At 35.0% G+C, this 12,220-nt stretch overlaps 1 protein-coding gene across 1 annotated transcript in view; it reads left to right on the forward strand.

The window, feature by feature from the left end:
- LOC142349809 (protein HIRA-like) overlaps positions 1 to 12,220 on the forward strand; it is a 49,470-nt gene that overhangs the window by 22,787 nt on the left and 14,463 nt on the right. The window contains exon 7 of the mRNA XM_075401592.1: positions 9,627 to 9,782. Within this exon, the coding sequence (XP_075257707.1) occupies positions 9,627 to 9,782 (156 nt within the window). The remainder of the gene's footprint in view (positions 1 to 9,626; positions 9,783 to 12,220) is intronic.

The following is a 12,220-nucleotide window of genomic DNA, read 5'->3' on the forward strand; positions in this document are numbered from 1 at the left end:
TATGTTTTTAAGATCTGTTCACACATTTTCATGATTTTTTGAAGTCAAATTGGAGTAGCGATTTTGGTCACGCCGAAACACGAAATGGAGCGAAAAAGCGAGTGGTTTTGCGGCGTGACTATTTTTCGGCTCTGATTTTAAAGTAGAGTGAGAAAATGGTGTTTGAACAAAAATTCGCTTTCTCGGTAGTTTTTTGTTCACATACGTCAATTTCACTTTGATTTTTAGTTTTTTCGATTTTTTGGATTGGATTTTTTTCTAAATGGTTTTTCCAATCCATTCATAATCCGTTTTCTAGTTTTCTATTTAGTTAATGAAAATTCTTTTAATTGTACGTCAGGACTTGTCCTGTTATGTTTTTAAGATCTGTTCACACATTTTCAAGATTTTTTGAAGTCAAATTGGAGTAGCGATTTTGGTCACGCCGAAACAGGAAATGGAGCGAAAAAGCGAGTCGTTTTGCGGCGTGACTATTTTTCTGCTCTGATTTTAAAGTAGAGTGAGAAAACGGTGTTCGAACAAAAATTCGCTTTCTCGCTAGTTTTTTGTTCACATACGTCAATTTCACTTTGATTTTTAGTTTTTTTCGATTTTTTGGATTGGATTTTTTTCTAAATGGTTTTTCCAATCCATTCATAATCCGTTTTCTAGTTTTCTGTTCAGTTAATGAAAATTCTTTTAATTGTACGTCAGGACTTGTCCTGTTATGTTTTTAAGATCGGTTCACACATTTTCATGATTTTTTGAAGTCAAATTGGAGTAGTGATTTTGGTCACGCCGAAACAGGAAGTGGAGCGAAAAATGAGTGGTTTTGCGGCGTGACTATTTTTCTGCTCTGATTTTAAAGTAGAGTGAGAAAACGGTGTTCGAACAAAAATTCGCTTTCTCGCTAGTTTTTTGTTCACATACGTCAATTTCACTTCGATTTTTAGTTTTTTCGATTTTTTGGATTGGAGTTTTTTCTAAATGGTTGTTCCAATCCATTCATAATCCGTTCTCTAGTTTTCTGTTTAGTCAATGAAAATTCTTTTAATTGTACGTCAGGACTTGTCCTGTTATGTTTTTAAGATCTGTGCACACATTTTCATGATTTTTTGAAGTCAAATTGGAGTAGCGATTTTGGTCACGCCGAAACACGAAATGGAGCGAAAAAGCGAGTGGTTTTGCGGCGTGACTATTTTTCTGCTCTGATTTTAAAGTAGAGTGAGAAAATGGTGTTTGAACAAAAATTCGCTTTCTCGGTACTTTTTTGTTCACATACGTCAATTTCACTTTGATTTTTAGTTTTTTCGATTTTTTGGATTGGATTTTTTTCTAAATGGTTTTTCCAATCCATTCATAATCCGTTTTCTAGTTTTCTGTTTAGTTAATGAAAATTCTTTTAGTTGTACGTCAGGACTTGTCCTGTTATGTTTTTAAGATCTGTTCACACATTTTCATGATTTTTTGAAGTCAAATTGGGGTAGTGATTTTGGTCACGCCGAAACAGGAAGTGGAGCGAAAAAGCGAGTGGTTTTGCGGCGTGAATATTTTTTGCTCTGATTTTAAAGTAGAGTGAGAAAACGGTGTTTGAACAAAAATTCGCTTTCTCACTAGTGGTTTTTTGTTCACATGCGTCAATTTCACTTTGATTTTTACAGTTTTTTTTTCGATTTTTTGGATTGGATTTTTTTTCTAAATGGTTTTTCCAATCCATTCAAAGTCCGTTCTCTAGTTTTCTGTTTAGTCAATGAAAATTCTTTTAATTGTACGTCAGGACTTGTCCTGTTATGTTTTTTTTAGATCTGTTCACACATTTTCATGATTTTTTGAAGTCAAATTGGAGTAGTGATTTTGATCACGCCGAAACAGGAAATGGAGCGAAAAAGCGAGTGGTTTTGCGGCGTGACTATTTTTCTGCTCTGATTTTAAAGTAGAGTGAGAAAATGGTGTTTGAACAAAAATTCGCTTTCTCGCTAGTTTTTTGTTCACATGCGTCAATTTCACTATGATTTTTTTTCGATTTTTTGGATTGGATTTTTTTCTAAATGGTTTTTCCAATCCATTCATAATCCGTTTTCTAGTTTTCTGTTTAGTTAATGAAAATTCTTTTAATTGTACGTCAGGACTTGTCCTGTTATGTTTTTAAGATCTGTTCACACTTTTTCATGATTTTTTGAAGTCAAATTCGAGTAGTGATTGTGGTCACGCCGAAACAGGAAGAGAAGCGAAAAAGCGAGTGGTTTTTATGGCGTGAATATTTTTTGCTCTGATTTTAAAGTAGAGTGAGAAAACGGTGTTCGAACAAAAATTCGCTTTCTCACTAGTGGTTTTTTGTTCACATGCGGCAATTCACTTTGGTTTTTAATTTTTTCAATTTTTTGATTGGATTTTTTTTCTAAATGGTTCTTCCAATCCATTCATAGTCCCCTCTAGGTCTAGTTTTCTGTTTAGTCGATGAAAATTCTTTGAATTGTACGTCAGGACTTGTCCTGTTATGTTTTTAAGATCTGTTCACACATTTTCATGATTTTTTGAAATCAAATTGGAGTAATGATTTTGGTCACGCCGAAACAGGAAGTGGAGCGAAAAAGCAAGTGGTTTTGCGACGTGAATATTTTTTTGCTCTGATTTTAAAGTAGAGTGAGAAAATGGTGTTTGAACAAAAATTCGCTTTCTCGGTAGTTTTTTGTTCACATACGTCAATTTCACTTTGATTTTTAGTTTTTTCGATTTTTTGGATTGGATTTTTTTCTAAATGGTTTTTCCAATCCATTCATAATCCGTTTTCTAGTTTTCTATTTAGTTAATGAAAATTCTTTGAATTGTACGTCAGGACTTGTCCTGTTATGTTTTTAAGATCTGTTCACACATTTTCATGATTTTTTGAAATCAAATTGGAGTAATGATTTTGGTCACGCCGAAACAGGAAGTGGAGCGAAAAAGCGACTGGTTTTGCGGCGTGAGTATTTTTTGCTCTGATTTTAAAGTAGAGTGAGAAAACGGTGTTCGAACAAAAATTCGCTTTCTCACTAGTGGTTTTTTCTTCACATGCGTCAATTTCACTTTGATTTTTACAGTTTTTTCGATTTTTTGGATTGGATTTTTTTCTAAATGGTTTTTCCAGTCCATTCATAATCCGTTCTCTAGTTTTCTGTTTAGTCAATGAAAATTCTTTTAATTGTACGTCAGGACTTGTCCTGTTATGTTTTTAAGATCTGTTCACACATTTTCATGATTTTTTGAAATCAAATTGGAGTAGTGATTTTGGTCACGCCGAAACAGGAAGTGGAGCGAAAAAGCGACTGGTTTTGCGGCGTGAGTATTTTTTGCTCTGATTTTAAAGTAGAGTGAGAAAACGGTGTTTGAACAAAAATTCGCTTTCTCACTAGTGGTTTTTTCACATGCGTCAATTTCACTTTGATTTTTACAGTTTTTTTCGATTTTTTGGATTGGATTTTTTTCTAAATGGTTTTTCCAGTCCATTCATAATCCGTTCTCTAGTTTTCTGTTTAGTCAATGAAAATTCTTTTAATTGTACGTCAGGACTTGTCCTGCTATGTTTTTAAGATCTGTTCACACATTTTCATGATTTTTTGAAGTCAAATTGGAGTAGTGATTGTGGTCACGCCGAAACAGGAAGTGGAGCGAAAAAGCGAGTGGTTTTGCGATGTGAATATTTTTTTGCTCTGATTTTAAAGTAGAGTGAGAAAACGGTGTTCGAACAAAAATTCGCTTTCTCACTAGTGGTTTTTTGTTCACATGCGTCAATTTCACTTTGATTTTTACAGTTTTTTCGATTTTTTGGATTGGATTTTTTTCTAAATGGTTTTTCCAATCCATTCATAATCCGTTCTCTAGTTTACTGTTTAGTCAATGAAAATTCTTTTAATTGTACGTCAGGACTTGTCCTGTTATGTTTTTAAGATCTGTTCACACATTTTCATGATTTTTTGAAGTCAAATTGGAGTAGTGATTTTGGTCACGCCGAAACAGGAAATGGAGCGAAAAAGCGAGTGGTTTTGCGATGTGAATATTTTTTTGCCCTGATTTTAAAGTAGAGTGAGAAAACGGTGTTCGAACAAAAATTCGCTTTCTCACTAGTGGTTTTTTCACATGCGTCAATTTCACTTTGATTTTTACAGTTTTTTTCGATTTTTTGGATTGGATTTTTTTCTAAATGGTTCTTCCGATCCATTCATAGTCCCTTCTAGGTCTAGTTTTCTGTTTAGTCAATGAAAATTCTTTGAATTGTACGTCAGGACTTGTCCTGCTATGTTTTTTTACTTCGTCGAACTTTTTCGCTTTACCCATTTTGCCCCTTTTTCGACATTTTGCGTGAAGTCTTTTTGACTTCTCTAGGCTAGTTTCACTCTTCTGTCATTCTGCTCAAAGTCCTTTTAAACATCAGCTGCTCAGCAAATAATTCAAAATGAAGATATTCGGTATAAAAAAATCAAAGTCAAATAGAAACGGGATAAACCCATAAAGCCCATTTTTAGATTCCCGGTACTTGAACTTTGTTCTCATAAGTTCCAGTTACTATCTATAATGCTTTTTTGGTATTGATACTAGACCCTGTAGCCTCTCACTGAGAGACAGGAGTATGTTCAATTACGAAATGACATCAAAATAAATCGCACTTAAAAATGTTTTCATACAAAAAACAGTTTTTTTTGATAATTTCTTTTCTTTCAATCCCTATAGAGTTATGGGAATCAACGGCGGCTTATTTTCCGGCAATCTGCTGGGTATGCTTTTTAAAACGGTGACTTCTATTTTAGAGGATGTGTTTTTGAAGATGTCAAATGCCGCTCGAGAAAAGAAGAAAAGAAATGTTGAGGTCAATCTGCTGAAAAGTCAGCAAAAGCAGCAAGAGAATTTATAGTGGTTTTTTTTTTTCATTTATTGTTCTGATTGAGAGCGGGAAAAAGTAACTGTGAAAAAATTTCGCTAAATTAGCGCTATTTTCGATCACGTGCGGCTTTTTAGTGAGGTTTTTACTTTAACGCTATTTTTCTGCCAAAAATGTTTGTCTCAATTATAGTAGCGAGTAATAGTATATTTGGATGCTTTTTCACCATCAAAAGCAATTATCAAACTCGAGTTGCCATTTTGAGCTATTTTTGTTATTTTGGATTGTTGATGATTGATTCCTCTCGAACGAAGTTTGAAGCAATTATTGCAAACGTGTTGGTCTTAAAATTTCCTCTTGACCGATTTGGTTGTCGAGTGACTTTTGCGGCCTTGACTTTGTCGATTTGTGCGATTTAAATCTGTCTCTCTCTCTCATTCACATTTTTAAGCAGCTGAAAGAGGCGGCAATTCAATACCAAAAAGTCAAATGAGAAGTGCGCCAAAATTTGTTTAGTTTTTTTTACTTTAATTTTATTAGTGACTATAGTGGTATATAATAACCTTTAATGAAGTCATCCCCACCCCCGGCTGAAGCAGGCTGCAATAGTCGTTAGAGCTCCCTCTAGTTGTTCGAAAACAACTCTTCCGACGTTAGTCGGTTATTTTTTTAATAGCATTTAGGGAGTGTTATTAGTTCCATTTAGTTACTGTAGTTGTGTTAGTGATCAATCTTTAGGCTATTATTAAGGAGCTCTCCTTTGTTAATTCGTGTAACTTTACCTCGCTCACTGTATCTACTGCATGGATTTTAAATCCCTACACTCAATGAATTGCGCAATATGGTGAATATGGTCAAGGTTGAAGGAGGAAAATAAAACGATAAACGGTATAAATCGATAAAGCTTGGTCATTAAAGTCATCGTGCAGAAGGATAGGATAGTGCACAGTACTTTGAGAAAAATTCGATCTCTTATCTGTTTCAATCACGATGTGCTTCAAGAGGGCAAACGCGGCTATTTGCCGGCTACGTTTTTGAATTGTGGTTGTCCAAGAAAATGGAGTAACTGTAGTCATATTTTAGCGTTTTTTTGTCTACTTTAGTTTTTAAAACAATTTGTTACTGATTTTAAGCTTTTCACATACCTTCTCTTGTTCAAGTTGTAATCTAAATCTAATATATAGTAAGTTGACTGAGAAGGGAAACCTAGAGGTTAGACAGGACAGACTTCACTAAAATAAATGATACAAAATAGCCTAAAGGAACTTTTTCTCTTATTGTTATTTCTGCATTCACTTTGTTGTTTTGGCTATTTATTGGTTTTTGTTTAGAGAAGCTACTTGTTTAGAGAAGAATGCTACTGGTGTTGAAGTTTTGTGTCAGCAGTTTTTTGAAGTCGAGATTTTTGAACAATTAATCCGATATGTGCAGATTTTACCTGGTTATTTTTACTCTGTTTTTGTTTCAAAATCATGAGTAGGAGGTTCATTCTGTTTAGCGAATTGTTGGCCGGGGCCTAATTGAATACATAATTCTTTTTGACTCCGGGTCTTCCAGGTGTTCTTTTTTACTTCTTAGAACAAAAACAAATTAATTTGCTTAGGTAAGGTTCTATCTTATGCTATTTTGACTGTTTTTTCTTGGTATTTGAGTTATTATTAACAACCGCCCTCATCTCTCCAGCGGGTTCATTTGTTTTGCTCAAACTGCTTTTTTCAACAGATGCTCAATAAGATAATCTGAAATCAGCTGAGTTGGTATCGAAAAACGAAATCAAAAACAGAAAGGGATATACCCATAAAGCCCAATTTGAGATGCTCGCTACGTGAAGTTTGTTCTTATAGGTTTAAGTAACAACCTCTCATGCTTATTGGAAATGATACTAGCCTCTGTATCACCTCAATAAGAGACAGGAGTATGTCTAGCTAAGGAATGACTCAAAATATTTCGCTCAAAAATGTTTTTGTACAAAAATTAGTTTTTCCTTTTTTCTGTTATTCCCAATCTGGGTTATGATAATCAATGGCGGCTGCGTTCTGGAAATCTAATTGGTTGGTTTATATTATATTAGTTTAAAAAGATCTAAATGTATGAGAATTTTTCACGTTGGATAAAGAATTGTTTTTGCGGATAAAATTTCTTCAGTTTGAAGTAAATTCAGTTCGCAATCTCGTATTATTACTAATATTATTCTCTCTTCTGAAATTAGAACTGTTCTAAGAGTTTGCCACACTAACCTTCAGGCTAAAACCTCGATTAGGATTGATGTGGGTTTTGCCATCTTTTCCTTACTGGCATTTGGATCTACATTTAAACATGGAGCGTTTCATCTGAAATTTGAACTGTTCAAACAAGTAGCAGTTATTGAAGATTCTGAATATTTGTTTTTAAAACAGTGAGTGGAAACAGTTTCAGTTGAAATGTTAAGCAGCTGAAAGAGGCGGCAGTTCACTACCAAAAGTCAAATGAAAAGTGCGCCAAAATTTGTTTAATTTTTTTGACTTTAATTTTTTTAGTGACTATAGTGGTATATAATAACCTTTTATGAAGTCATCCCCAACACCGGCTGAAGCAGGCTGCAATAGTTGTTAGAGCTCTCTCTGGTTGTTCGAAAACAAGTCTTCCGACGTTAGTTGGTTGTTATCTTATTAGCATTTAGGGAGTGTTTTTAATTCCATTTAGTTACTGTAGTTGTGTTAGTGATCAATCTTTAGGCTATTATTTAGGCGCTCTCCTTTGTTAATTCGTGTTACTTTACCTGACTCAATGTATCTACTGAATGGATTTAAAATCCATTCACTCAATGAATTGCACAATATGGTGAATATGGTCAAGGTTGAAGGAGGAAAGTAAAACGATAAACGGTATAAATCGATAAAGCTTGGTCATTAAAGTCATCGTGCAGAAGGATAGGATAGTGCACAGTGCTTTGAGATAAATTCGATCTCTTGTCTGTTTCAATCACGATGTGCTTAAAGAGGTGGAACGCGGCTATTTGCCGGCTACGTTTCTGAATTGTGTTTGCCCAAGGAAATGGAATAACTGTAGTCATATTTTAGTCTTTTTTGTCTACTTTAGTTTTAAAAGAATTTGTTACTGATTTTAAGCTTTTCACATACCTTGTCTTGTTCAAGTTGTAATCTAAATCTAATATGTAGGAAATTGACTGAGAAGGGAAACTTAGAGGTTAGAAAGGACAGACTTCACTAAAATAAATGATACAAAATAGCCTAAAGGAAATTTTTCTCTTATTGTTATTTCTGCATTCACTGTTTCTGTTGTTTTGGCTATTTATTGGTGTTCGTTTAGAGAAGCTACTTGTTTAGAGAAGAATGCTACTGGTGTTGAAGTTTTGTGTCAGCAGTTTTTTGAAGTCGAGATTTTTGAACAATTTTTTATCCGATATGTGCAGATTTTACCTGGTTATTTTTACTCTGTTATTGTTTCAAAATGATGAGTAGGAGGTTCATTCTGTGTAGCGAGTTGTTGGCCGGGGCCTAAGTGAATACATAATTCTTGTCGACTCCGGGTCTTCCAGGTGTTCTTTTTTACTTCTTAGAACAAAAACAAACTATGTTGCTGAGGTAAGGTTCTATCTTATGCTATTTTGACTGTTTTTTGTTTGATATTTGAGTTATTATTAACAGCCGCCCTCATCTCTTTCGCGGGTTCATTTGTTTTGCTCAAACTGCTTTATGCAATAGATGCTCAATAATATAATCTAAAATCAGCTGAATTAGTATCGAAAAACGAAATCAAAAACAGAAAGGGATATACCCATAAAGCGCAATTTGAGATGCTCGCTACGTGAAGTTTGTTCTTATAAGTTTAAGTAACCATCTCATATGCTTATTGGCAATGATGCTAGCCACTGCATCACCTCATTAAGAGACAGGAGTATGTCTAGCTATGGAATGACTCAAAATAGTTCGCTCAAAAATGTTTTTGTACAAAAATTAGTTTTTCCTTTTTTCTGTTATTCCCAATCTGGGTTATGAGAATCAATGGCGGCTGCTTTCTGGAAATCTGTTTTTGTTGGTTTATATTATATTAGTTATAAAAAGACTTAAATGTATGAGGATTTTCCACGTTGGATAAAGAATCGTTTTTGCGGATAGAATTTCTTCAGTTTGAAGTAAATTCAGTTCGCAATCTCGTATTATTACTAATATTATTCTCTCTTCTGAAATTAGAACTGTTCTAAGAGTTTGCCACACTAAACTTCAGGCTACAACCTCGATTAGGATTGATGTGAGTTTTCCCATCTTTTCCTTACTGACATTTGGATCTACATTTAAACATGGAGCGTTTCAGCTGAAATTTGAACTGTTCAAACAAGTAGCAGTTATAGAAGATTCTGAAAATTTGTTTTTAAAACAGTGAGTGGAAATAGTTTCAGTTGAAATGACGTTCCTTGGTCAACTGGAAAGCAATTAAAAACTAGATTGATGCTGATCGGAACCAGGAGTAGTACTCTTGAAACCCTTTACTGTTTGTTTCTCACGATTTTCTTAGAGCTGGGTAGTAATCCTATGAGATTTATTTAGGTGTTCCTAGTGATGGGCGCATTCAATTCGTACAATATTCCGTAAATCTAGGCAAAAAAACATTCGAATGCTGCAAAATGTATGTTGAAATGATTGGATTTTTCCCCTACTCACCCACTCTCAGTTTTTATGACCACCGCTTAATATCTGTGTTGTCATATACCAAGTTACTATGTAAAAAATTGCGCATGTAAAGTTTGGGGGAGGGGGTCGAAATATATCTGAGACAATTGTTATCTACGCAGGTGCGACTGGTCACCGGATGGCCAGATGTTAGTGTCCTCGCACGCTGTCAACAATGAGGGCCCAGTGGCTGTCATCTGTGTCAGGAAAGAAGGCAACAACCGCTTCCAGCCAAAGATGGACTTTGTTGGCCATCGAAGAGCCATCACGTGTATCAGGTAGGTAAACTGAAGTGAGAGTCTGTTGATTTGAAATCAGTCACTTTTAATTAAAAAATGTTTCATTGCCGAGAAACAATAGCCGAAGCTATTATAAATTGCTCTCGAATGATGTTTGAAAAAATTATTGTCCTGTTACCCTATTTATCCAATGTTTTCTCTAGAGTTTTTTCACTTTTCTCGTGACTTCAATTACGCTTGTCGTTTCTGCGTGATTGGGTGCTCTCAAACGAAGTTTTTAGTAATTATATTAGTCCTGTGGTATTTGTTCAATGCGATTTGTTGCTTGACCAATGTTTCGTCTACCCTTTTGACTTATTGTCGTCAAAAATGGGACAAAACGGTAGCGCCCGGAGGGCATTAAGGGCTCTTAGAGCATTTCAGCTTCTAGTCTCTAAGTATGCCTTTCATTTAAACTGTTTTGGAGAGATATAAATTCATGGTGTGAAGGGCGGAGTTTGACCCCGATCCGCACACCTGCACATCGTTCCGCCCATAACCCAACTGGCTCGGTCTCCCTGTGCGCCCTCTCCCCGTTACCCCACGCTGCGCTCTCCCACGCCTCTTCAACTAAGCTAAAATTAGCCTCCGCAACCTTAGCTAGCTTCCGATGAAACCAACCACTCGCCAGTCGTTTGAGAGATTTGCACGACTTTAGTCGGTTATGTTGTTACGTTCCAAATTTGAAACACCAAAAGACAGTGTACAACTTATAATTCAAATAAAAATCGCGCCAAATTTACTGCTTATTTTTATTTAACATTTTTGGTCTTTTTGATAATTGGATGGTTGTGAGCTTGAAAACAGCATTCAACAGCATCTTAATGATTCGCTTTGTGTTTCAGGGTAACATAGCGTTTCAGGGTTTTCTGTTTGAAAGATGCTGTTCAGTTGAAATTTTTTTTATTAATAGCGGCCGTCAGCCTCTCAACGGCTATTATTTAGGCGCTCTCCTTTTATGACACTTCAAAGAATTTGAATTGTATTGGGGCACTGTTTTTTTTAAGATCTGTTCACACATTTTCATGATTTCTAAAGTCAAATTGGAGTAGTAATTTTGGTCACGCCGAAACAGAAAGCTGAGCGAAAAAACGAGTGATTTTGTGACATGAATTTTGTTCACTCTAATTTTAAAGTAGAGCGAGAAAACGGTTTTTGAACAAAATTCCCTTTCTTGCTAGTGGTTTTATCGTTCACATGCGGCAATTTCACTTTGTTTTTTTTCTGTTATTTTTCTATTTTTTGTGTCGGATTTTTTGCTAAATGGTTTTACCAATCCATTCATTGTTCGTTCTAGGCCTAGTTTTTTTTGTTTGAACGATTTTTTTCTCCCCGGTGGTTTTTGTTCACATGCGGCATTTTGACCTTGATTTTCAGTTTTTTAATTTTGTTCAATCTGATTTCTTTGGAAATGGTTTTCCCAATTTAGTCATAGTCCGTTCTAGGTCTAGTTTTTGTTTAGTCAGTGAAAATTCTTTGAATTGTACGTCAGGACTTGTCCTGCTATGTTTTTTCTTAATGCGCTTTACATTTTGATGATCACGTTTTTCGTTTTACATTAGTCACGGTTTTCATTTTTGACTTCTGACTTACTTCACTCACTGTTTCAACTGAAAAGATTTTAAATTCTTTGACACATTCAATTATGCAATGTGGTTATTACAGTCTTTGCTAGCTGACATTGTTATTAAGCTTATAGGCTTTCAGTTTAGAGGCTGAATCAATTAGTTTTAGAATTCAACTGAAACTGCACGACAAATTAAAACTCTGGGAATTCTGAGCAGCTATTTGGTGCTGAGCAGCTATTTGGTGCAACAAAATGCTTTGAGATTTTTCGAAGCCGTCGTTGGTCCGGGTCAAATATCAGTTGGTTATGTTTTTTGTTCTCTATTTTGTTTTTTGTTGTTGTTGGCGTAGTTATTTAAATGGGTAGCAGATATTTCAGATTAGAGAGTGGTTCGATGTGTTTTGGTTTTGTCCCGGCTGTTTTTCTTGGTCTATTTTAGAGGATTCGGCTTGACAGGTTGGAAGCCATTTTGTTTTAAAACACTCATAATACATAACTGACTAAAAATAACTTTTACAATAATTTTCAATGGCAAGTTAGTATACAATGGGATTTTAAATTTATGTTTTCTTAGCTTCTTAAGGTGTACATATTGGTTTAGTTTTTTAATAGCCGCCCTCATCTTCTCAGCCGGCTATTATAGCGCTCCTATTTTTTTTTACTTCGTCGAATAAAAAAATGTTTCGCTTTACCTCATTTTGCCGCCTTTTCAACATTTTGCGTGAAATCTTTTTGACTTCTCTAGGCTAGTTTCTCTCTTCTCTCATTCTGCTAAAAGTGATTTTGAACATCAGTTGCTCAGCAAAGCAATTCAAAATGAACAGAGATAGTACAAAAATGGATGTCAGAAATAGAAACGGGATAAACCCAT

This window comes from Convolutriloba macropyga, chromosome 11 (assembly GCF_964194025.1).
Source record: "Convolutriloba macropyga chromosome 11, txConMacr16.3, whole genome shotgun sequence".
Lineage (NCBI taxonomy): Eukaryota > Metazoa > Xenacoelomorpha > Acoela > Convolutidae > Convolutriloba > Convolutriloba macropyga.